The sequence below is a fragment of the Plectropomus leopardus genome, chromosome 9, assembly GCF_026936395.1.
Source record: "Plectropomus leopardus strain MGB_pleo_1.0 chromosome 9, ASM2693639v1, whole genome shotgun sequence".
In the NCBI taxonomy this organism is placed as follows: domain Eukaryota; kingdom Metazoa; phylum Chordata; class Actinopteri; order Perciformes; family Serranidae; genus Plectropomus; species Plectropomus leopardus.
In genome coordinates this window covers 19748205-19772150 of record NC_142184.1, presented here as the reverse complement: position 1 = coordinate 19772150, position 23946 = coordinate 19748205, and the positions used below count along the sequence as shown (strand labels likewise).

Here is a 23946-nt window from a genome sequence, read left to right as displayed (position 1 = left end):
GTTTCTATGCACATTATCCTTTCCTGTTGTCTATATTTTTTTAGTGCACATCCTGGGAATCATGTAAAACTGGTTTACGTGATTTTTTAAAAAATATCACTGAATTTAATAGTAAAATAGATAATAAAGATACAAATGGTGGTGCTTGTATTTAGGCCATATGCTTAGATTAATACAGTGTATGACCTGGTTATTGTTTGACAGACTGCATGACTGTGTCTTCTTGTATCCGTTTACATAAAGGATCATCCAACTTTTCACCCTCTGAGCAAATACAGGTAATTGGCTGTATCCTGGCAACCAGGGAGCCTGGGTTGTTTTAGTTGCCAAGCATAAACGTTATTAATGAGAAACGTGGAAAAGCAGGCTACCCAAAACGCACTTCAATACTCAGCTAATGTAGGATGACCTGCATTCTGCCGGTGCGTAAATATTGTGACATTTGGCGCAGATCCTGGTGGTGTCACGACTCTGCCGCCTGGTTTCTCTCTCGCACAGTGATCATCTCGGCAGCTGATGGGGCTAAGCAGCAAAGCTAATACACCTTTCTGTCAGCGGACCTGTTGGCGCTGTCACGCTCACTGGTTAAAGCTGCTGCAGTGGAGATGCGCGCGTGCGCATGCAGCAGGATTTCAACCGGTTATGTAAAAGATAACGGGTTGAGCAGCCTGTGCACGAGTTCAGTGTTTTGGGGCGTTATTTAGTTTGATGATATTCTGAATAAAATGTATCCTTCAATGTTTTCACATTAAATAAACATTCTTTTACTTTGCATAGGTCGTAAATACGCTCCGCCCGTGCGTGACGCCTCAAGTTAATTCTAGGTTTTAGATTTCTACTGGATCTCATGTGAAGGAGGGCTTGAAGCAGAGCCCGCCCTCACGGGTCTGTGCTTGCCCAGCTCTGAGAGAGGCTGCACACGTAAATGAAACACGGAATAGCCCGTTTTAGTGCCCTGCGGAACTGAAGGGAAAGAAACCCTGGTCATGATTTAACCGACCCAAGCTCGCAGTTTATCGGTGAATAATCGATGTTTTCTTTAATATCGCGGTACTAGGTCTAACGTGGCGCTTGCCACTCAGTCGTAGAAGAAGTGAAGCTGAAGGCCAGGTCGAGCCAGTGAAGTCAAACCGATCTTGCGATGCCAGCCGCGGATGCAGAGCCGGGCATGAGCACGGGCATTGCAGCCCCGGCCCCACCGAGCCACCCGCCAGGTGAACGCGCAGTGAGTGTCCTGTGGTCGTTTGGAAAATGCCTCGGTGCTCTGCTGCCAGTGTACCTGGCCGGATATTATGGCTTCAGCATCAGCGTAGTCCTGTTCGGTCTGATGATCTACATGGGATGGAAACACAGTCGGCTGGAGAAAGTGATGAGGCTCAAGTCTGCTATGTATCTGCTGGAGAACGAGAGGGCATTCACCACCGAGCAGGCGTTCAAAGCTAAGAGGGATTTACCTCCCTGGGTAAGGGCTGACACACCTCCTGCCATTTTCATTCTGTAGACACATCTGCCACATCTGTCAGGCTGAACTTGAGCTGCAGCTACTTTGCATCACTGTCTTATATTTTACTCGTTAGGACACTTGAGTTTATTGAGAAGCTCCAGACTTCTTGTTGACACATTTAGGCATAAAAAAACTATTGCATCAGATAAATATATGCAAGACTGTCCCCTTTATTCACAGTATTTCCCTCCCGTCCTCTGACCAGCCCCTTATTTAGACATTCCTAATGTGCAGAGCCTAGAGAATTAGTCTGAGCTGCTTCTCACTGAGGAATGTGAATTAAATGTCAGATGAGGTCTTTGTAGTGGAGAGGTGGAAAGAATGACACAAGCACCGAGGAGACTTTAGATTGACTCAGTAATGTATGTCTGTGCTGAAAAAAAGTACTTTACAAAAGGGGCGATTATTTGTTTGTTTGTGTTGTCTCTTTCCGTTTCACTCCTGTAGAAATGCCATTGACCTTATCTGGCTCCAAAAACCTGATGACTCATAAATATACTTAAGAGTAGAAGCAGTTACCACCATATCTGGCTAAACTCTCTAAACTCTCTCTCTCTCTCTCTCTCTCTCTGTGTGTGTGTGTGTGTGTGTGTGTGTGTGTGTTTCGGGCAGATAGACATAATCTTGAGATCTCACATCTCTGTGGTTTGGAGGAAAGGCGGATGTCGCATGGTTGTTGGTTTCCTTTAATCAAGTTTATTCAAGTAGAAATATTTCCTTGTAAATAACCTCTTGTAAGTCCCCTCTTAAAACGTTACTGCACTACATGTACTTCTGTTTATTCCTCATGGCCAGAAAATGATCATCAAAGAAGTCATCTCAAGTATTTTGCTCAGGGCTGGAGGTCATTTTACACTGCCATGTTGAATTTGAGTTCATGTCTGACCATATTACTTGTCCACAGGTCAACTTCCCAGATGTGGAAAAAGTGGAATGGCTGAACAAGGTAGGCTTTTTTTCCATATCATACTCGCTGTCACAAATTTTCCCCCAAAATTACAGTAAACTACTAGCATCCTACCATTATTTACACTGTCACTACCTTAAATGACATTAACAGTATATTATTACTGTTTATTACAATATTCTACAGTAGAATGTGAACTTGACAGAGTATTATTGGTTCCAAAAAGCATCAGGATTTAGAAGAGTTTTACTGTATTTCAGAATAACTCTACATTATTGGTAGAGTTTGATTTGATTTTAAAATTAATTTTGAACATGCATAAAAGAAAAGACACTTGAAGACTTGGTTTACATATTTGAAAAGGAGTGAGAAGAAGCACAAACTTATTTAATCTCAATCCATAAGTCATTTTTTTAGAATTTACCATCTCCCTTGTTGATTTAAACCTATATTGTAATTATTGTGTCATTCATAATCTTTGTAATACAAAAAATGAAGTCATTACTCTCTCAGATCTCTTTATCAGAAATATAAATTAATTATTTACATATTAATATCAATCAAAAATACAAATGTGTTCCTTACAAATGAATCTTAAGCAAAAACAAACTCATTACTTACATATTTATCTTTATCAAATTGACCAGTTGTCTTATACTTTTTCAAGTTTGTTACAGTGTATGTGCACATGTGTATTTTTACATTGGGAGCTGGTTTAGTGTGCTTGTATGATGATTGGCTGCTCTGCTTCATTCAGCTAAACTCTTCAGAAACAACGATTTCAAGATAACGTGTCCGTGTTTCGCTTGAGTAACTCCAACAGAAGCTGCAATGCCTTGCATGTATTATGAAGATAAAAAATGCTTGTGTGGACTCTGAGTGACCCGGCTCGCGATGCAGCCTCTCCTCCTCTGCAGATTATCTACTGGTATAATTAAGAGGCAGGGAGAGTGGCTCAGATCATATCGGGGAACTCTTTGTCTCTGTCAGTACAGTAACCTCGCATCAGCGCAGGGCAAGCGTGGATGTGAATACTAATAACACAAAGCGCCCTTCTAGAGGAAAAAAATGTAATGAATCCGGTGACAGAGGCCCAGATTGTGGGATGGCAATTTGCTGGACTCATCTCTCACCAGCCCACGTCCCTCCTGCAGGCTTCCTGACATGTGATCCTGCTGCTCAAACACTCACATCCTCACTTAAAGCAGTAAACAAACATACATCAACCCTGAGATGTTTCCACCTTTGGCAACTTGTGGCGATTAGTTACTGTAAATATCTGTAAGTAATGCATGTAAAAACCCAGTGAGGAGTTGATAGGGTGCATCATTCCTCACTGAACGTCCATAAGTGTGTCATAAATAATATATAGGATGTTCTCCTGCAGCCGCAGCATCACCAGTCTCACAGGGAGTTTTGAGGTTAGAGGATCAGTAAATAGCAGCTGACTGGACTTTGCACCTCGTTCTTACACCTCATATGGAAGTGCTGAAGCTAGCACCACTGTGAGGCTGTGTGAAGTGATAACACTAATTCAGTCAAGCATAAAGAAGTATGTTTTATTATATTTTTATTTTATAGCTCTTTCTGGAAAATCTTCAAAATTAATAGAAATTAAGGATTCCTGAAATGCAGCGTTATGTTTTCTTTTTTATCTTTTCTGTCTAATAACTGGGGTACACTTGATTAATGTATTTCATAAATATCTTGCTGAGTTATTTATGGCTGAGTTGTTGTTTAGTATTCAGATTATGTTCTCTGCCAGATTTTTTTTTCTTCTCTGAAAAGCCTTTTAACTACAAGGCAAACAGTCTGTGGTCATGTCTTTGTTCGGTGTGTGAGTCTTCGTGCAGTTATGGCTTTTTGTTATTTGCAATGATGTCCTGGTAAATAATTTCTTAATCACAGGAAATGCTTTGCTATGACTAAGCATTTGTGCAAATAATTCATTGTTACTCACAAGTTATGTTGCCACGGATGCAAACATGAATAACATTTGATTTCTTTTATTTATTCATTACTTTATACTATCCCATATTCATAATAAAACAGTGAATCATTTCTGTTCAAATATGCCAAGAAAAAGAATGGATGTTCTGCAGAGGTGGGACCAACTCATTATTTTGAAAGACACATTTAGGTCTCAATTCTTTGCACTCTAGACAAGTTCCAAGTCAATGGTCAGAACTCTCACATCCTGAACTTTGCATTTCAAGCCCCAAACAAGTCACACATCAAATGTAATGCCATTTTAACAACAGAGTAATAATGTTAGAAAAAAATAGTTTGCTAGCTAATATTAATATTATTGTAGATGGATGTTGGGAGGTGTCGCAACCCCATTCAACTTGCACGTTCTGCACACTGATATTTTTTTGTTAATCACTGTGTAGTTCCTATACTTGAATAAAACTATCTTTGTTTAATTCTTTCAAACTGATACTCAGTCACTCAACATGGTCCTGCATTCAGATTGGTTTAAACAAAGTGGATCAGTGGAATTGAGCGTCAACTTGCTGGGAATGAATAGTGTTTATGTTAGATTTGGGGAAATTATCTGATCATTGGCCCACATTTTAAGCAACGGACTTTTTTAATCTTTGGGTGTGGCAGAAGGTATTGAGTACCTCAAGCTCATGTCTAAGTAAAGTCACAAGTTATTGGTGTTTGAGTCCAGGTCAGTTTGCTTTTGTCAAGTTGAGTCTAAAGTCATCAAATCTGTGGCTTGAGTCGGCCTGAAGTGCAAATCATGTGACTCGAGTCCACCTTTCTAATGCTCTGTCATGCAGATCCTGCAGCAGGCTTGGCCCTTTGTAGGCCAGTATCTGGAGAAGCTGCTGGTGGAGACCATCGCTCCTGCCATCCGTGCCTCCAGCATGCATCTGCAGACTCTCAGCTTCACCAAGGTCAACATAGGAGACAAGGTATCTGAATGACCCGTCATAAAAGCGGCAATGCAGATGTTCAACGACCAGGAAAATGCAGTTGAATGTGGAATGTTAATGTGGATAATATGTGTAAAAGTCTGGTAATGCTGGGTTGGTCTCACACGCCTGTTTACTACAAGCATGAAGATTGATGGCTTCATTACAGCGAATGATGAACTTCATCTTCTCTAATATTACTGCATAAAGTCTGTCAGTCTTATTTACTTTGTTTAACAGCAGCTGTTGTCTTCACAGGCTCTGAAGGTGGTTGGTGTGAAGGCTCACACAGAACACGATAAGAGACAAGTTATGTTGGATTTGTACCTGAGGTAATGCATCACAGCTTTTGAATTTGCTTGCGTATAAACACCTAGACACTGAAGTATTATTTTGTTAAATATTAGACATTATAATTGTTACCACAAAGTTCCCTACATTAGAGCAGGCCTTGCCCTTGTCTGCCACAGCAGATCTCTGTTTACTTAACACAGTCCTAATCTAACTCATATCAGCTGCTTCCCTTAGTTAAACATGTATCTCAACAAACATGTAGACTTGTCACTGCTCTTTCTACTTGCAGCTACGCCGGTGATGTCGAGATCAATGTGGAAATCAAAAAGTACTTCTGCAAAGCCGGAGTGAAAGGAGTCCAGGTATGAGAATAAATATTTACAATGCAGTATGAGTCAAAGTGAAGTGGTCTGAAAACATCCTTTCAATATTTCTCTTTGTAGCTCCATGGGAAGCTGCGTGTGATCCTCGAGCCTCTGATCGGAGACGTGCCGCTGGTTGGAGCCATCACAATGTTCTTCATTCGCAGGCCTGTGAGTGCAGCAGCAGTGAACTACATTTTTGCACTGCATTATAGGTCTGCACTTATGCATTCATGTGTCTTTGTTCTGTGTCATAGAAACTGGACATCAACTGGACCGGGTTGACCAACCTGTTAGATATCCCTGGGCTCAAGTGAGTTTATATGATAAAACTCTGTGTAGATAGATTTTAGGTTGCGGCTGCATTAATCTGTTGTGTCTCTCTGGTGTTTGTTCTTATTAGTTTTTGATGAGAATGTTTGTGGAATAGGCATGATAAAGTTTTGACCTTCAGAAAAGTTCTGGGGTTACACTTTTGGGACCTGATGGATATATTTTAGAGAATTAATGATTAATTTAGCCACAGAGTCACAGAGGCTTCCAAAACAAACTGGGACCAACAACAGTGCAAATATTTCTGTCTGTTCGGTGACAAATCTGTGTGTTCGCATCCTTAAAGGGTAAGAGTGGCGACATGCTATATTTTCGTTCTTATCAACAAATCCTGGGAAAAGACTAAAACCAACAATGAACTGATCCTTATAACAAGAAGCCAAAGTCTCATATATCTTATTCCTGTGTGCCACAGAGCTTCTTTGTTGTCCAAAAATGTTTTACAACACATAAATGAGTCACGCTGTTGCACTGGGTAAGATGTTCCTTCATTACAGTACACACAGGGGCACTGTTGTTTATTTTGAGTCATCCCACACAACATCCTGCTGCCTTAAAGGGATAATTTCCCAGTTTTCAACCAGCTATGTATCACAATAGTGTGGGTAGTATGTGTAGATCTTCCAGCTCATATGCCAGGGAAAGTCAAGGATGTGTCATCCAGCAGATTTTCGCCGGCTCGGGGGCTGTTGCTTGAACTCAGACTGATAGGAAAGCTGCTCAGCCTTGATTCCAATTTTTCCCAGTGGTCACTAAAAAAAAAAACCCCAGCCGCTCAAAAAACATTTTCCCTGTAGACCTCCGTTACAAAAGACATGTCTGTAAATGTGTTGTCGCAACACCTTAAATTGCAATCAAGATCAGTTATGACTCTGTGAATTTGTACTGTCCTGCTCAGAAAAAGTAGTTTCAAAATTTGTGATGTCATCACAATGTAGTGTCTACAAGCAGAGCAGGAACTCACAGGTGGAGCCGACGGGAGAATCATTACTGCGTATATTCAGTGGGTCACATACTGTGGAAGTAAACTTGGAAGCTAGAAACTTTTTTTGGTGTATGTGCAAATCGAGCAGTGCCGTTTGAATGAATAGGTGCCATCCTAGGGTATCTAGTTATTGTTATACATTAATGCTGAATTAGAGAATCTACTTCCTCATTTTTTGTATCCCTGCCACCATCACGGACACAAAGAGTATAGAAGAGGAATAAAACAGAGGCCCGCATCTCTTACTCTCTCAAACTCAGTCCAAACTCCAATCAAATGGTTAAATGAGGCTGTGCTGATCAAATATTAACTAAGATTATTTTACTGCACTGCCTTTTTCTTGTCTAAAATGTCTTCAGGAACAAATTTTAACGCACTGTTTAGATGTAATATGAGAGTTTGTGAGCAGCAAGTTGGCGCCATATTGTTTACTGTATTGTAAAAAATGGAAACAAAAATTAGGTTAAACAGTAAAACCAAGCAGCGCTGTAACAACATTGCATATGTCTTGACAAAGATGTTTTGAGAGACATGTTTTAGCTGCCATATTGTCAGTGTACAAGCTTGCATTAAGTCACCCACCACTAGGAGCATTTACTGGTCTGTTGCTGTGAGGTGCATTCTGGTGGTTGTAGGTTTTCTACTTCTGGAACAAAAGTAAAAGTCACTGCCCCTTTTTTCTGTTTTCTCTGATCATGTAGCACCAATTTCAAAAGTGTTTGCATCTTTTTACTGCAAAGACAGTCCAGTTTTGTGAGAGGACCATCTCTCCAGAAGTAAAAAGCTTTAAATGTCATGTCAGAAAATAGTCACCAATAAATCCACTACTTACTCCTGTGTGAGTAACTTTTACAAAAACAGTGCCCAGCTATTTTAGAGAAATACTGAAAAAAAATGAAAGTGCGTGTTTGTGACCTTATTTGTTAAAATGTTTGTCTTTAGTAAAGGCAAATGGTCTCGGGGCTGAGTATAGTAGACAGAATAGAAGTCAAAACACAAAACTCATTGTTGGTTTTCTTCTTTCTAAGGCATTTGTGATCGTAAGAAAAATATTAAACAATGCCAGTCTTATCTTCTAACACGCTCAACTTTATGCCATATTGGTGTTCTACTGGTGTATATATTTAGTATGTATATTACGACTCCATTCATTTATATGGAGGTAGTGTTAAAGACCTGTTATATAAGGTCAGAACGCGGACAATGCAGAATCAAGTACGATACAATTTAGCTCAATGTGAATATAAATGTATGGCGTGACAAATGGGAACAATGCATCTCTATTTTACATTCAAATTTAGTGCGATTGTGGCTGATTCTGTGTGTGTTATGATCTTATATAATTCACTTTTGTGAAAATACAATTAAAGCATTGTCAGAGGTGCACATGTGCTGCTGACACATCAGTTCTCTCTGGCGATGCTTTCAGTGACAGTTTGCCATTATTTCTTTAATTGTATCCTCCTGTAAAAGACATTAGACGACATGATTTCACAGAAAACCGTCCTCATCTTTAGCCAATGGGTGCTTCCTGTTGGTTCTGTTGCTGAGAACATGGATATCATGTTATTTATGCATGTTCATATTGTCAGCAGTAGTATATAGTCTCTGTCTGTTTGTCTGTGTGTCCCTCCCCTGTGTGTCCCCAACATCGTCCTCGCATTCATTTGCAGTGCCATGTCGGACACTATGATAATGGATGCAATAGCCTCACACCTGGTGCTCCCCAACCGTCTAACTGTTCCCCTGGTGGCCGACCTGCACGTTGCGCAGCTCCGCTCCCCTCTCCCACGGGTAACTGTCTTAATTATGAATGGCCCGGAGAAACACGGACCCACACAGACTGAAGCTGCCTCAGCATATAAGCTGCACGCAAATACACATAGCCATAACGCCACACAGCAAATTCACATCCTGAATGAAAATGTTTTGTGAGGACAGTAGTTGACTAACATTTTTGTTTTCTTTGTGCATGCATGTATTTTCCTGCATGTTTTTACACATGCTAGGGAGTTGTGCGCATCCACCTGCTGGAGGCTGAGGACCTGACTGCCAAGGATACAGTCATCAAGGGCTTAATCGACGGGAAGTCAGACCCGTACGCCGTTCTACGTGTAGGAACCCAGATATTCACCTCTCATCACGTGGACAGCAACCTGAACCCGCAGTGGAGGGAGATGTATGAGGTGAGGCAGAAGAGTTGAGAATAAACCCAAAACTGAGCTGAAAGACACACAATAGATATGGCTTTGCCTTGATGTTCAAGTGCTGCACACTCTGCCAGTTTGTGTGCTGAAAGTTATAGATTGGGGTTGGTGTCCTTGCTTTGTGAGCATTGTGCAGGAAAGTCAGTAAACAAGTCAGTGATAAACAGTTTTGAGGAGATTTTTATCTATTTCTGTGGTAACAGGAAGCTCCTGTTTCTGAGATAAGCAGCTCTTGTGACAACTGCTTGCTCAGGGACACTTTCTTTTTCGTGGTGTATGAAACTTGAGCCACTGAATAGATATTAAGTAATTAAAGGACTACTTTACCCACAAAATGACTGAATGAATGCATGTATATCAGTTACTCACTGCATTTTACCTTGAATTAATGAAAAAAAACTTCATGGTAAAGAGAGAACCCAAAAAGGGAAAAACATTTTTCATGAATTGAAGTAAATCGTGACTTTGTTTAACAACAGCAAAACTATGTCAAAACACCTGCATAATCCGAGTGTCATTTATCCAGTCATATGATCAACATTTTCACTAAAACATGATTTAACACAGGTTTACATAAACAGTCTCACACACTGCCAAGTAGCGTGCCTGAGAATGAGCTTGAGCAGAGTTAAAACACACACATGCTCAGGCTTGCTCAGCGCATGCTACTCATACGCAAAAGTGTTTTAAATCATGATGTTTGAGCGAATATGCATGTGATTGGAAAGTACTGAGCATACGACTGGATACGTGAGACTTGGATTTTGCTGCGCAAGTTGAATGTTTGTGAACAGACGCTGTTGTTAAAAACGGCCCCTATTAACTTCAATTCATGAAGGATGTTCGGCCTTTGGAGAGGCATGCCAGAAAGACAAAGTTTTCTAACTGAATTCATTATAACACATGGTGAGTAACTGATATACAATTGTTCATTGTATGGGTGAAGTATTTTTTTAATGTGTATCTGCCGCAAAAGCAGAAACTTCTTGCCATTGTGATTCTGTTTGCATGTTTTTGTGTTTTTGTGTCGTGTGGCTGTATCTATATTTGTTGTGTGTTTTGTGTATTTGCCCATTTATGTGTGTGTGTGTTTGTGTGTGTGTGTGTGTGTCAGGTGATTGTCCATGAAGTACCTGGTCAGGAGTTGGAAGTGGAAGTTTTTGACAAAGACCCAGACCAGGATGACTTCCTGGGGAGGTAGCTTACTCATTCTCGTTCATTTACTTGGTGTTATGTGCTTCTCATGTCATTCCCATCACTGCTATTGCCATGTCGGACCATGATTGGAAATATGAGTCTCTTTTTTCATGGCTCCATTGATTCTGTCTTTCTTTCAGGGTCAAGGTGGATCTTGATATTGTGAAGAAGGCCAGAGTTGTGGATGATGTAAGTACTTGTGCTTGATTTAGACGAAATTCATTGTTTCGACATTACATCTATTACATTTTTCACACTCTGATCATAAGCACAAGAATGCAGTCATCAAATGTCTCACTTTGGAAAACATCTGACCAAGACTGCAGTAATCCTGTTAGCATGTGACATTACAGAGCCCATGTGCCTCCTCGTGATCTGCTCTGATCTTACCATCTTTTATTATGCCATCAAGGCTCAAAGAAATCAGCCAGAGAAGAAAAGTATGTGTGTCTAATGAGCCCTTTGTTTTTGTAAACAGTGGTTTAATCTGAGGGACGTCCCATCTGGCAGTGTTCACCTCCGGCTGGAGTGGCTCTCTCTGCTGTCCTCTGCTGACAGACTGAGTGAGGTGAGACTGCAGCCTCGTGGTACTTGTTTAATCTTTTTTTGCCCAGTCAGTAGCAGGGTTTTGGGGTAGTGATGTGAGCAAAATAATACACTAATAAGCATAAGAGCATTATTTTTATGGATTAGAATGTTTTTGCATTTGACAGTAAAGATACTGAAAGAGGGTGATGACATGAGACACAGGTTCTTGTCCAGAATTGAACATTGCAGTTATGAGGAATAGACCCTAAACCACTCAAACACCAGGACAGCCTGCAGTGTGATTTATTTAAAGGAATACCCTCCGAATGATTATTTGATTATTAAAACTTTGTTTTTCTGCCTCAGATGAACAAAGAATTGAAAATTAAGAAAATTCTTGGTTAATTGAAGTCATAGGGGCCAAAACATGTGTTTATAAATTCTAACACAACACCTGCAGTATAGTCAAAGTCTCACTTAGCCTTCCAAAACAAATGCATTTTTGCTAAAACTCTACTTTTAAATACACTTAGGCACAAAGAGGCTCAAACATGTAGGAGCACTATGCCTGTGCTGAGTTTAGAATATTATTTTAGCAAAGCTTCCTAATTCACAATGGAGGCATGCAAGAAAAATACACTTTTTTTAATGCATTCAACATGACACGGGGTGATGAAGTGATTTACAAATGATCTTAAGTGAGGTGAAGTACTTAAAAGTAGTTAAAAACCACAAAATCAGAAGTTAAACTAATTTTTCCCATTGAGTGAAATGTTAATTTTGACTTTCAGCCTGCTATAATTTGAAGTTATGATTATTTAATTTTAATGTAACCATAAATATTCAATATCTAATTTCCATCCTTGCTAAGACATTCATGAAAAAGATTAACAACGAGTTACAGATTACAACATAAAACAGATGAGAAACAATGGCACAGGTCAGAGTTACATGGAGAAAAAGTAACGGCTGCACATTTACTTGATGTCACAAAAGTTAAATCAAAACAATGTTTCAGTGTTACTTGGATATTTGTCAGGTCAGGTTTTAAACAAATATCCAAGAAGAAAACGAAAAGTTGTGTAGCAATATTTTTTGCTTCATAGACACTGTTTTTTGATAGCTGTGCACCCACATGATGTGCATACGAACCTCTTCTTCAACAGGTCAGAGTTTCTCAAAAACGTTTCACTGTAAACTTAAAAAAGACTAACATAATTACAATATTGCATCCTAGAAACAATCCAAGGTGCCACCTTTGGGTTGGGTGAAGATGTCTTGATGTACTCCAGGTTTTATGTTATGCTGTCACCTGATGTACATTGTTTTATGTGAGCTTGAGTGGTTGGGTTTACATATTTCTTTATCTTATATTATTATCATATTTTCTTCAACCAGGTGATCCAGAAGAACCAGAACTTGACCAGTAAGACGGCTGATCCTCCATCTGCCGCCATCCTGGCCATCTATCTTGATCAAGCTCATGCGCTGCCTGTAAATTTAGAATTATCTAATTTCACTCTCATGTGGTGTTCGTGAAATTTTCATCTGTGACCCACATCAATGTATTTAATATGTTGTAGATGAGAAAAGGCAACAAGGACCCGAGCCCAGTGGCACAGATTTCCGTTCAGGATGCAACTAAAGAGAGCAAGGTAAGGATAGACCTTTTTAAATAAAACCTTTTAAACCAAACTCTGCGCATAATATTTTTCCCCTCTATTCTGTAGACTTGCTACGGGACCAACAGCCCAGTGTGGGAGGATGCCTTTACCTTCTTTATTCAGGATCCCCGCAAACAGGACATCGACATTCAAGTGAGTCATTATGAGCAATGATCGAACATACTAATCAAGCCAGCTGTAACGATTTTACATAAATTTTTGCCAAGGTGTCGAGGTGCCTTATTGATTTTCCTCCTGCATTAAATCAACTTTTTTTACACTTCTCTTTTTAACCTATTTTTGGCCCTTTTCCCTTCGAGATAATTGCTTTTATCCTGTCTTCACATCTCCTCTTCCTGTGTTTGTCAATCAGGTGAAAGATGATGACCGTGCGCTGTCTCTAGGCAGTCTGACCATCCCTCTGACCCGTCTTCTGGCGACCCCTGAACTCACCATGGACCAGTGGTTCCAGCTGGAGAATTCTGCTTCTGCCAGCCGCATCTATGTCAAAATTGTGCTTAGGGTTGGTATTTCACACATAGACCATAGGCCTTTCCCAAACCACTTTCGTCCTCTCCCTAACTACTTCCATTCCTTTTCTGTATTAACTTGGAGGGTCAGCCACATTAAGTGCCATCCTAATCAAACCAGCAATATAGTGTTTGACATGGAAGATGCGCCATACAAATTAAGTTCCATGCGACTACCTTTACAAACGTATATTGCTCAAACTGATAAAGACATTAAATATTGTCATACATATATTAAAAACTTAAAGGCTACATTTTATTTTGGGTAAAATATACCCCTCTCTAGTCTTTGGAAAACAGCAGTAGTGTTAATTTCATTGTAAAGTGTTGTATATTTACGGAGGCTATTGCAAAAACCAAACAGCTTACAGACATCACAGTGAAAACAAGATGTTTACAAAAAAGAAACAGAATACCACCATAGAAGCTTAGCAGTAAGGTTTATTTCTATTTGTTTTAATGACAAAATGATGATATACAAGATTTCAGGTAGACAATTGCAGCGCATACAGATTAAATATAAGTAATACAAATAAACATGAAAAGCATTGATTGTTAGTAAGTTTTATTTTCCTCCATGGTTACGAAAAGTTAAGACAGTTCCTCTTCCTACCGTACACAAGAGAAGTTTATTATTATTGTTATTAATATTGATAATAATTAAAAAACTTTATTTGTAGAGCACTTTTCAAGCAAAAGCATAAAGTGCTGTCCAAGATCAGGAGAATACAAACCAAAAGCAATAATAATAGAACATACACATATACATATACACACCTACATGTACACATAAAGACATACATATATGTATGCATACTTACGTATATATTTGCCAATGTATACACACGCAAAGTACGTGAAATGGCATAGTAAAATAACTTAAATCCATCAATTATTAGGAAAGGCCTACCTGTAAAAGTAAGTTTTCAGGCTTTAGTTTTTGACCTGGACTCTGGAATAGAAAGAAGCCCTAGACTAGCAGACCTTGGGGGCCTGTTTGGGACAGTGTTTGTCCCAAAGCTTGCTGCTGTATTTATACCCTACACCTTGATAAACGGTGCTTCATTCAGCTGTGAAGGTAACAACAAACAGCGTTACACTCTGTGATGGAGTGGGAGTGGGGAGGATCCGGTGTAGAAAAGGCCCTTAGACTCTTTCTGGCACATTCAGATGTGTCGGGTTGTAAATAAGTAAGATGTAAATTCAAGCTGTTCTGGTGCGAATCAACCCAGCTGAAGTGTCTGTGGAGGACTTTGAAATCCTGCCAGCTCCCAAAGGGCTGCTTTGGCCTCAGCAAACTGTCATCAGACACATGCTTCAGTGTCACATCAAACCTTCAAAGCTGAGATCTCATATTTAACTGCACCACGGCTCTGTGTGAGTCTTTTATCCACGGAAATCAGATCCTATTGAACATCACACCATGAGATTAGAGGGTGTTAGATACTGGAGAGGTTATTAAGTTCTCTAGCAACACCTAAAGGGAAAGTTTTTTTTTTTTTTTTTCAACCTGGACCCTATTTTCTCACATTTTTGTGTCTAATAGTAATAGTAACAACAATGTTTAAAATTTGTCCAGTATTGAGCAGTGAAACAGGCTGCAATGTAACCATTCGGGACAATTTACGTCCATTAAAGGTGATTGTTTTTACCACTGACAGGCTGAGATTAATATCATCTGAGTCCGACATTATTACGAAGAGTCCACAGAGAAATGAAAAGTTTTTCCTTACCTCTTGCTTACTCTGTCTTCTTATTATTATGTGTGTAAGGCGTGTGAGATCTCGATCACTAAGCTGTACTAACACAACAAACTCCTCGCAGCACTTCTCTCCCCAACACTCACTAACATTTTGTATTTCCTGCAACAAGTAATCTTTTGTGAAATGTCAGAACAAGACCTCCCCTTGAGTGAGACTTGGTCAAAATAACAAACATACCGGCAAAAGGTCATCAAAAAAATGTTTTGTTTCCTAGAAGGTCTGTTCCATAATGTTGTCAGACACTTTCTTCCACAGCAGCCTGTTTCGGCACTGTGGCAGCAGCGGTCTCTCTCAATACTGGACCAATTTCAAAAATGGTTGTCTCCATGGGTCACTTAGATACAAAAAATGAGAAAACAGAGTTCAGGTTGAAAATACCAAAGTTTCCCTTTAACTCCACCCTTTTACATGCGCTCTGAACTTGTAAACAAAAAAACCTAAATGAGACTATCCACGTCTTTTCTCTACCTCATATTTCTATTTTGCGGTCCTCATAAATACACAAACAGAAAAAGTGAAACCAGCATTTAATTTACTGCTTGACATTTGCTCACCGAAACCTGTTATTTGTTTCTAGGTTTTGTGGCTGAGTGACGATGCCACTCCTACGACTCCTTCTCCTCGGCCTACGGCCCCTGGGTCTGGCATGGGTCAGGGGGGAATCACATCAGAGCTGAACCCTATGGGGCCTGGCGGATTAGGAAAACCTCAACCAACACGACCACAGCACACCACGCCTGACCCCGAGTTTGCAACAGAGGTAAAATCAGTTACATAGAGTGATAAAACAGCAGACACAACTCTCACACACACTAGAGTAGCATTTCCAGCCCTTTTTTTCCTGCCGCAGGGAGTGTTGCGTATGCACCTTGTGGAGGCCCAAAACCTGATAGCAAAGGATAACTTCATGGGGGGCATGGTGAAGGGGAAAAGCGACCCCTACGTCAAGATCCGTGTGGCTGGTATCACCTTCCGCAGCCACACCATCAAAGAAAACCTAAATCCTATCTGGAATGAACTCTATGAGGTATTACCCTTTTTTTTACCTGTCTGCTCCTCTGATGAAGTTATTAGTTTTTAGCTTAGATTTTATGTATTTTCTTTTATGATTTAGGTAATTTTGACCCAGCTTCCTGGTCAGGAGATCCAGTTTGAGTTGTTTGACAAGGACATTGATCAGGATGACTTCCTCGGAAGGTGTGTACTGACGTCACAAATAAAACTTTCACAGCATTTCTGGCTTATTAGTGAAGGAAAAACATTTAAATGAAAAGAAAGATAGTGATAGAGTCTTGTCTTTGCAGGTTCAAGCTCAGCCTACGAGATATCATCAGTGCACAGTTCATGGATACGGTGTGTAACACACAGTGAACAGATCATTTAACTTTATATTATTTGTATCTATATCGTAACCTGGACATTTCTGTTACTCTTGTTATAGTGGTTCACTCTAAATGATGTGAAATCAGGCCGAGTTCACTTGGTGCTGGAGTGGCTGCCCAGAATCACTGACCTACCCAGACTGGAGCAGGTAAAGTGTTTACTCTCTTTATTTAATTTTGTTACTTTATTTTTATTTGGATACACCAAGGCAACATACAAATATGTAGTAGTTTTAATAAAACTAAGAAGCCTTGACTGTCCATAAATAATTTCAGAAAAGGGTAATAATATATTGAGTAATAACAAATGACGCAAAAGTGAATATTATTAAATATTAAATTCCCATTAAACAAATGATGGATTTATAGGTTGAATATACAAATGAAATATTCCCTTTTTTATTTTTTTTTCTACAAACTTGTCTTATTGCAGTGTTGGGGAGAAAGTTTGAAAGCTTTTGAAGATTTTTCTTGCTTTAAAGGTCTAGTGTGTAGGATTTAGGGGCGATATATATTGGCAAAAATATAATATATAATATATCATATTTATAACTATGTTGTTATTAATTTATGACAAAATGAAAATAAGAATCGTTGTGTTTTTGTTACCTTAGAATGAGCTGTTTATATCGACAAAAGGAGCAGGTCCTCTTCTTAGTAGTCCGTTGAGTTGTTCTACAATAGCCAACAAACACTGCAAATCAAACACTGGCTCTAGATAGGGCCATTTGCATTTGTGCATTCGTGCATTTTGGCGTTGTCGCATTTTTCGCATAGGCCACCATTAGGGATGGGAATTGAGAACTGGTTCCAAAATGTCCGATCCTTGGGACTCGTATGCCTCCAAGCTTGTCTGTTCCTTTTATAGAGACTGGCGTGTTTTCCTGACAGTTGTGTTGCTTCGGGGCAACCTTTTTTGCATCAGGTATAAAATAAGCAAAATCATTATTGGCATTGGTATCAATAAAGTTACATCAATTTCCATTCCTAGCCACCGTAGTTGTTCTACATGCTTGGCACCCAGAGAAACCTTAGTCCTTTCAGCCTGGAGCTCTTACATTCCAAAACATGTATTTGACACCAGAGATAACATTTTCTGAAGGCAAATAGTGAGTCTCCAATCTACAGAAAGATTTCTACCAGTGGTCGTTTTTGCAAAACCTCATGAACCTTTGAAAGATTGAAAGATTAAGAACAGTTTAATTCAGTAGTCACAGTACAATGAAGCCTCACATTAACTAAGGCAGAACTTGTGAATGCATTTTTTTTGCACAGAATGAGGACTGTGGATTTTGTCCCCCATTTTTTACAGTGGGATTTAGTGCTAGGGAGGGACAGTATGGAAAGACAGAACGAAGTAGCAACCTTTCAGAAATCCAAACCTACACTTTATATGATGGCTCTTCTACTGTGAGAGCCTTCTTGTTGAGCATTATTGCTTGGTTGCTATGGCAAAGAGGATGACAACTTTTACAGAAAGAAACTTGAATTTTTGCATATTAGCAGTGCGCTAACCTCCTGTGGTACACATTATGATATTTAGTATTGAAAAATGAGCTTATCTTTGCAGATGCTTTGTGCAGATTTGTTCATATTCATATCTTTGTATGCAGTGTTGCTAACAAAATTTTAACCACACTTCCTGATAGCACAGTCAGTCTCACCAGTACTCTTTCTCTCTCTGTGTTACCTAATTCCCCACAGATCTTGCAGTACCATTCCCAGCAGTCATACCACAACAAGGTTGTGCCATCGGCAGCGGTGCTGTTTGTGTATGTGGAGCGTGCCCACGGCCTGCCAGTGAGATCATATCTATGAGTCCTTGGGGCTCTATTTGTTGTTTATTATGGTGTGTTTTTCCTCGCTCTGAAGAGCGCAGAAGTGCAATAGATGCTTTTAGTGGCAGTGTTTTGCATAAAAACACTGTCCCAATACAGCTGCAGTCTCATTTGTATATAAAATAACTGGTGATTTACAATGATGTGTGTTTTTTTGTATTACAATATTCTTTGCATGTAATTGCAGTTGAAGAAGAGTGGGAAGGAGCCGAAAGTTGGAGCTGAGATTATCCTCAAAGGTGTCTCACATAAAACCAAGGTAGGATTATGACTTCTTAGATGAGCTTGTGAATGCATCAAAAGAAAAATGCAGCTTGAAAAGTCAATAAATTCAGCTTTTTGTTCGTTTCTTAGATTTGTGAGCGTTCGACATCCCCTCGATGGGACGAAGCCTTTCATTTTTTGGTTCGTGACCCCAGAGATGAGATACTCACAGTGAAGGTGAGATTCATGCATACCAAATGTGATTCAACTTTTCTCTGAACTTTGTAGGTAGTGCATCAAAGGAATTCATATCATTTATTATTTAAAGCCAGTCTGAAAACTGTCTGTATATCCATATGTTTGTATCCAGCTCTCTCACAGCTGGGGCCAGGCCCTTGGCTCCTACACACTTCCTCTCAGAGAGGTGCTGCTCGAGCCGGACTTGGTGCTGGACCGATGGCTCAATCTGGATGGAGCATTGCCAGAAAGCCAGATACTACTGAGGGCCACACTCAAGGTACCAACAATATAATATCATCATAATAATAATAATAATAATAATAATATAGTATCTTGCTTATTTTCTCAATGCTACCAATATAGTATGTGACTGGAGAGTAATGCCCACAGGCCGCATTGCGTAACATCATCCCAGCTGTTTGTCTTAACTTAAGTTTTCCAATATATTACATAAATGATTCCTACACTCCAGGCTGTGTCCTTTTGTGTCTCAAACCTTCTTTCTTATAAATTTGTCCTGTCATACCTGTATCATTTATTAAAACGTCTAGCTTGTTATCACGGACAAGAAAATTAAGCATTTAATTAATGAGTAGTTGAATGAATGTGAGCGTAGCAGAGAAAAATTCCACCTTTTTGGGAAGTCTTTTTTGTTAGTTGAATTAATAAATAATACAAATTAATGAAATTTAAAGCATCATCACATGTTTTGAGTAGACTTTCAGGTGTCCACGTGTTGTAGACTGAAAGACAACAGATATCTCTCACATTGTGTATGTGCTTTTATTAAAATATGTTTTGCTTTCTTAAAGGAGTAGACTGATATTTTGGTAATTTACTTGCTTAATTTGAGAAATGATAACACTCTTACATCTGTAGCTTAGCACAAATATTGGACACTTGGGGAAACAGCCAACTATCTTGGCTCTGTCCAAAGGTAATAAAATATGCCTACCAGCACCTCTTAATATCACTGATTTAAACATGATTTATTTGTTGAATCCGTAATCCCAGTGTAAAAACAACAAGTAGTCTTTTTACAGGGGGGTTATGTATTGGACAGTGTCAAACCATTTCCTCAACACTAAAACAACAGATCCATCATATCTATAAAGACACTGGGAAGGTGTCCATCAACACAGAGGTGTTGAAAGTCATCCTGGGAAATGAAGGAGATTACAAACTGACACCATATAGTGTATCTGCACCAGTATCTGACATCAGATGAAACGCAGCCATTTTAACATATGCTGCATAGTTTTTTTCCTAAAATTCTGTCCTTTTTCAGACATAAGGTAAAAGATTATTATGCAACAGTAATGTCATGCTCAGCTATGATCCACATCTTGTCCTCTGTTTCTGTTTTTTATGTACATGTATATATATGTTATTTTATATTGTATCATAATGCACTTTTTGCATACTTCTTATTTCTATTTATATTTTCTTATAATTTCTATATGCAGTATAAGAGCAACTGTAACGCATCCCAGTTTCCCTTCGGGGGTCAATAAAGTATTGATGATTCTGATTTGCAGGTCTTGGATACTCAGCTGGCCGTGTGTCGCAGGGCTCCAGGGGAGGCAGGTAATGACGTCAGCGGAGAAGTCATTCCCAGATGGGTTCCTTCCCATCTGGACATCAGACAGAGAGCTGGGTTCTCCATGTGAGTCACATTACATAAGCATCAATGCGGCACTGTGTAGTCACAGCCTTTATTGTAAAGACAGCAGTTGACAGGTCTTTCTCGTGGACTTTTTCCAGTTTATTTTATCCTGTTTTTCAGTAAATATTCAAAACATTATAATACAAATGACATTCTCTACACTTAATCTTTAGAGCTGAAAATGCAGGCCCAGCAGGCCAGGTGAAGCTTAGCATCGGCTACTCCATCGAGGAGAGCAGGCTTGTCATCACCGTCCACTCCTGCAGGTCTCTAGATGACACACATGACCTCTTAATCGTCACTTTCTTTGACCCAAAGCACTTGATACCGACAGTTGTTGTGAACATGATCACTGTAAACCCACAGAGCTCTGTCAGCCTGCTCAAAGGACGGCGCAGACCCTTATGTTTCCTTCATTCTGCTGCCTGACAAGAAGGCCACCACCAAGAGGAGGACCGCCACCAAGAAGAGAGACCTCAACCCAGAATTCAACGAGAGGTGAAACAAACAAACAGACAAAGGACACACTAATGATGGCAAAAGAAGTGTACGGATTTAATCTGCTTCTCTTTCTTTCCATAGGTTTGACTTTGACTTCTCTCTGGAGGAGTCCACACAGAGAAGACTGGACCTGTCTGTGAAGAACAGCGTCTCCTTCATGAGCAGAGAGAGGGAGCTTATTGGCAAGGTATACATCATTGTCTGAAATGCAGATAGTTATTGCCAAACTTTATACAAATTCCTTGGTGTTTATGTGGTGATTAGGACCAGACAACAGAGATACAGAAATGTAAAATATAATCTTTTGCTTTTCCTTGTTGTCCTCAGTTGCAGCTGGACCTGGACCAAATTGACCTCAAGACTGGTGTCACACAGTGGTAATAATTTATACAGCATTTTATTAACACATCTATGTTCATAATCACTGTCTTTTTTGTTGTTAAATTATGTTTTTATTTATTTGGATGTAATCAAACAATGTTATTACCTTTAGTTATGCAAAGTCCAAAGGCCTGTGGCAAATTCACATATTTATAACCATATTTATAATCATAGCCATACAATTGGAACATTGCAGTGTCACACCAACTCTGCAAGCAAAAAAGTCCCATGATAGTCTACCTCACATCTGTTCATAAAAAAGGTAAAAATAGAATAAAACAAAATGCCTGTAGCAGTCCAATAAAATCAGTAAATAAAAAGTTAAGGTTGTTACCTTTCTAACAAAGTCAGGTCTCAGAGGCCTGATATATCGTGTCCATTTGTCCCAGAGCTGTATCAAAATGTCCATCCTTAGGTGCAAAGAGAAAGTGACCTTTTCTATTATGTAAATCTACATTGTCACATCTATGCAGTTATTGAAGGTTTAAGGTAGTATTGTTTAAACAAGAAATTGTATGCTTTCTCCTCTTCCAGGTATGATTTGGTGGCAGAGGCCAACTAGAAGAATGGATGGCTGGTCTTAATTGCTATATAACGTTAAGTGTTGCTTCTGTGATCTGTGTTTTGTGTGTTTGTATATTCAGCTTAAATGAAAATTTCCACCTTCACTGAAGAAAAACGCGACAACATATCAGCTCCACAAAATCACAGTTCATCAGTATTTATGAGACTTTACATGTAGCTTATCATTCGTAAAGTGTTTACTGTGGTGACTCCATGCTGTCTTGGACAGATTCTTCAGTAAAATATTTTGGCTGAATAGGTATTTGATAATAATGCGACTATGTTGCACAACCTACCGAGTTTATATGTGTTCTAAAGCATGTCAAAGTCCTCTCTGAATTTTATTCAAAAAAGGGCTTTTGCTGTGGTCAATATCTTTAGGTGTGACATGTTTTATGGATTTACAGCATCCAACACAACTGAGAGAAATTCCTTGTGATTTTATTTTTTACAATTTTCAAATGATTCCCGATATTACTTTGTTTATATGTGTTTATATTATTGCCTTAAGTATTACAAAACTGTGCACAGTTTGTCAGTGTTTATGAATTATGTTCCAAATGAAGTTTTATATGTTTTAACCAGAGCTCTATTAAAGTTACTTTTATAAATCAATAAATCAAAGTATTACAAACCTAGACCCTCACATTTACCACTGAAATCAGAGGTATGATACTGTAAGCAGAGTCTAAATCACTGTGCTTTTATGAAGAGAAACTTTGTAAATACTGAAAACACATCGCTGGTGTTCTTACAAAACACGCTTCTTTGTGTTTGTTGGTGTTCGTAGCGCTCAAACACAACAGGCTGAAGCTGTCGGCCATGTTCACATTTTATTTTTCAAGCAAAACAGTTATGACGTTTTGAGAAGCAAGCTATTATTGTACGCCAGCTGTGGACGGCCTTTATGGATCCCCACTGTCACCTCACCACAAAGGCTTGGGCACTGATTTGTGGTGATGGGAAGAAAATGGTGTTTTAAGTGTCAGAACTGAAGAAGAAAACTGCTCAGCTTTAACATTATTTGAACATATCATCATGTATCTGCTGAAGCTGTTGATTAAAGTTTGCACTCTCATGAATCAAACCAGTTTTGTGACTTCCTTTTTAAGTCAAAAGTTGTTTTTTTTTTCATGGAGTCATATGAGTACCTTGAAAAAAATCTAGAAAAGAATAAGAAAATGTATGTGGAAATGTAAAAATTAACAAATTAAAGAATAAGCACGTTAACTAAAATAAAACATGGCAATATCAAGAGAACATGGAAAAGAATACATAAATGTGGAAATATCAAGAATAGTTATAAGCATGTTTATTTGGTCTTACTATTACTTTTAAAAGTATTCTTTAATTTCATATAAATTACACATTTTTTCCTGTATTTTTGGGGGGGTTATTTTGTCTATAATGTCTCTGATTTATTTTTATCTATTTATTTATTCCATCCACTGTATGTTCACATATTTTTAAAATGTATTTACATATACTTTTATTTATTCCTCATATATTTCCCCTTTTTAATTTAAGTGTTTATTCTTTCATTTAGCCCTCTTTACATATACATAGTTATTTACTGACATTTTTTATGTTTTATTTAAATATGATTTACTGAAACACCCTGTGATGCTGGGGTACACAACTGATGATGTGTTCCTGTGGTAGCAACGTCACCTGGTGGCCATCTTCAAACAACCCCACGGAAAACAGTTGTGGTACAGAAACACTAGGGATTGTTTATATAATTCAGTTATTTATTCTTTATCCTTTATTTATATAATTATTACTTATTTCTATTCATGTTCACATATTTTTATTTACTTATTTATTATTTTATTTATTTATCTTTATATTTCTGCTTTATTTATTTATTTTTTACCTATTCACCTTTATATTTCCATATTTATTATCTCATTATTTTACAGATGTATTCTTTTTTATGGCATGCCTATAACTCTATCGATAAAATTTTTTA

At 38.7% G+C, this 23946-nt stretch overlaps 1 protein-coding gene across 1 annotated transcript; it reads left to right on the top strand.

Moving 5' to 3' along the window:
* The first annotated feature begins 891 nt into the window (after nucleotides 1-891).
* On the top strand, nucleotides 892-23061 carry esyt1a (extended synaptotagmin-like protein 1a). The gene is made up of 31 exons (XM_088082162.1): nucleotides 892-1462; nucleotides 2409-2450; nucleotides 5201-5335; nucleotides 5594-5667; nucleotides 5919-5991; nucleotides 6073-6162; nucleotides 6249-6304; nucleotides 8983-9103; nucleotides 9319-9495; nucleotides 10631-10713; nucleotides 10854-10902; nucleotides 11192-11281; nucleotides 12640-12735; nucleotides 12825-12896; nucleotides 12972-13058; nucleotides 13279-13428; nucleotides 15776-15958; nucleotides 16049-16225; nucleotides 16313-16395; nucleotides 16503-16551; nucleotides 16640-16729; nucleotides 18285-18380; nucleotides 18606-18677; nucleotides 18773-18859; nucleotides 18993-19139; nucleotides 20401-20528; nucleotides 20702-20794; nucleotides 20895-21026; nucleotides 21111-21216; nucleotides 21357-21406; nucleotides 21945-23061. The coding sequence occupies exons 1-31, from the start codon at nucleotides 1142-1144 to the stop codon at nucleotides 21970-21972; spliced, it is 3237 nt and encodes a 1078-aa protein (XP_087938288.1). The 5' UTR covers nucleotides 892-1141; the 3' UTR covers nucleotides 21973-23061.
* The last annotated feature ends 885 nt before the right edge of the window (nucleotides 23062-23946 follow it).

Coding starts and splice junctions, on each gene's coding strand:
- esyt1a (XM_088082162.1), top strand. CDS start 1,142: ATGCCAGCCGCGGATGCAGAGCCGGGCATGAGCACGGGCATTGCAGCC. Junction 11,282..12,639: donor CTGCTGACAGACTGAGTGAG/GTGAGACTGCAG, acceptor TTCTTCAACCAG/GTGATCCAGAAGAACCAGAA. Junction 20,529..20,701: donor CAGAGAGCTGGGTTCTCCAT/GTGAGTCACATT, acceptor CTTAATCTTTAG/AGCTGAAAATGCAGGCCCAG.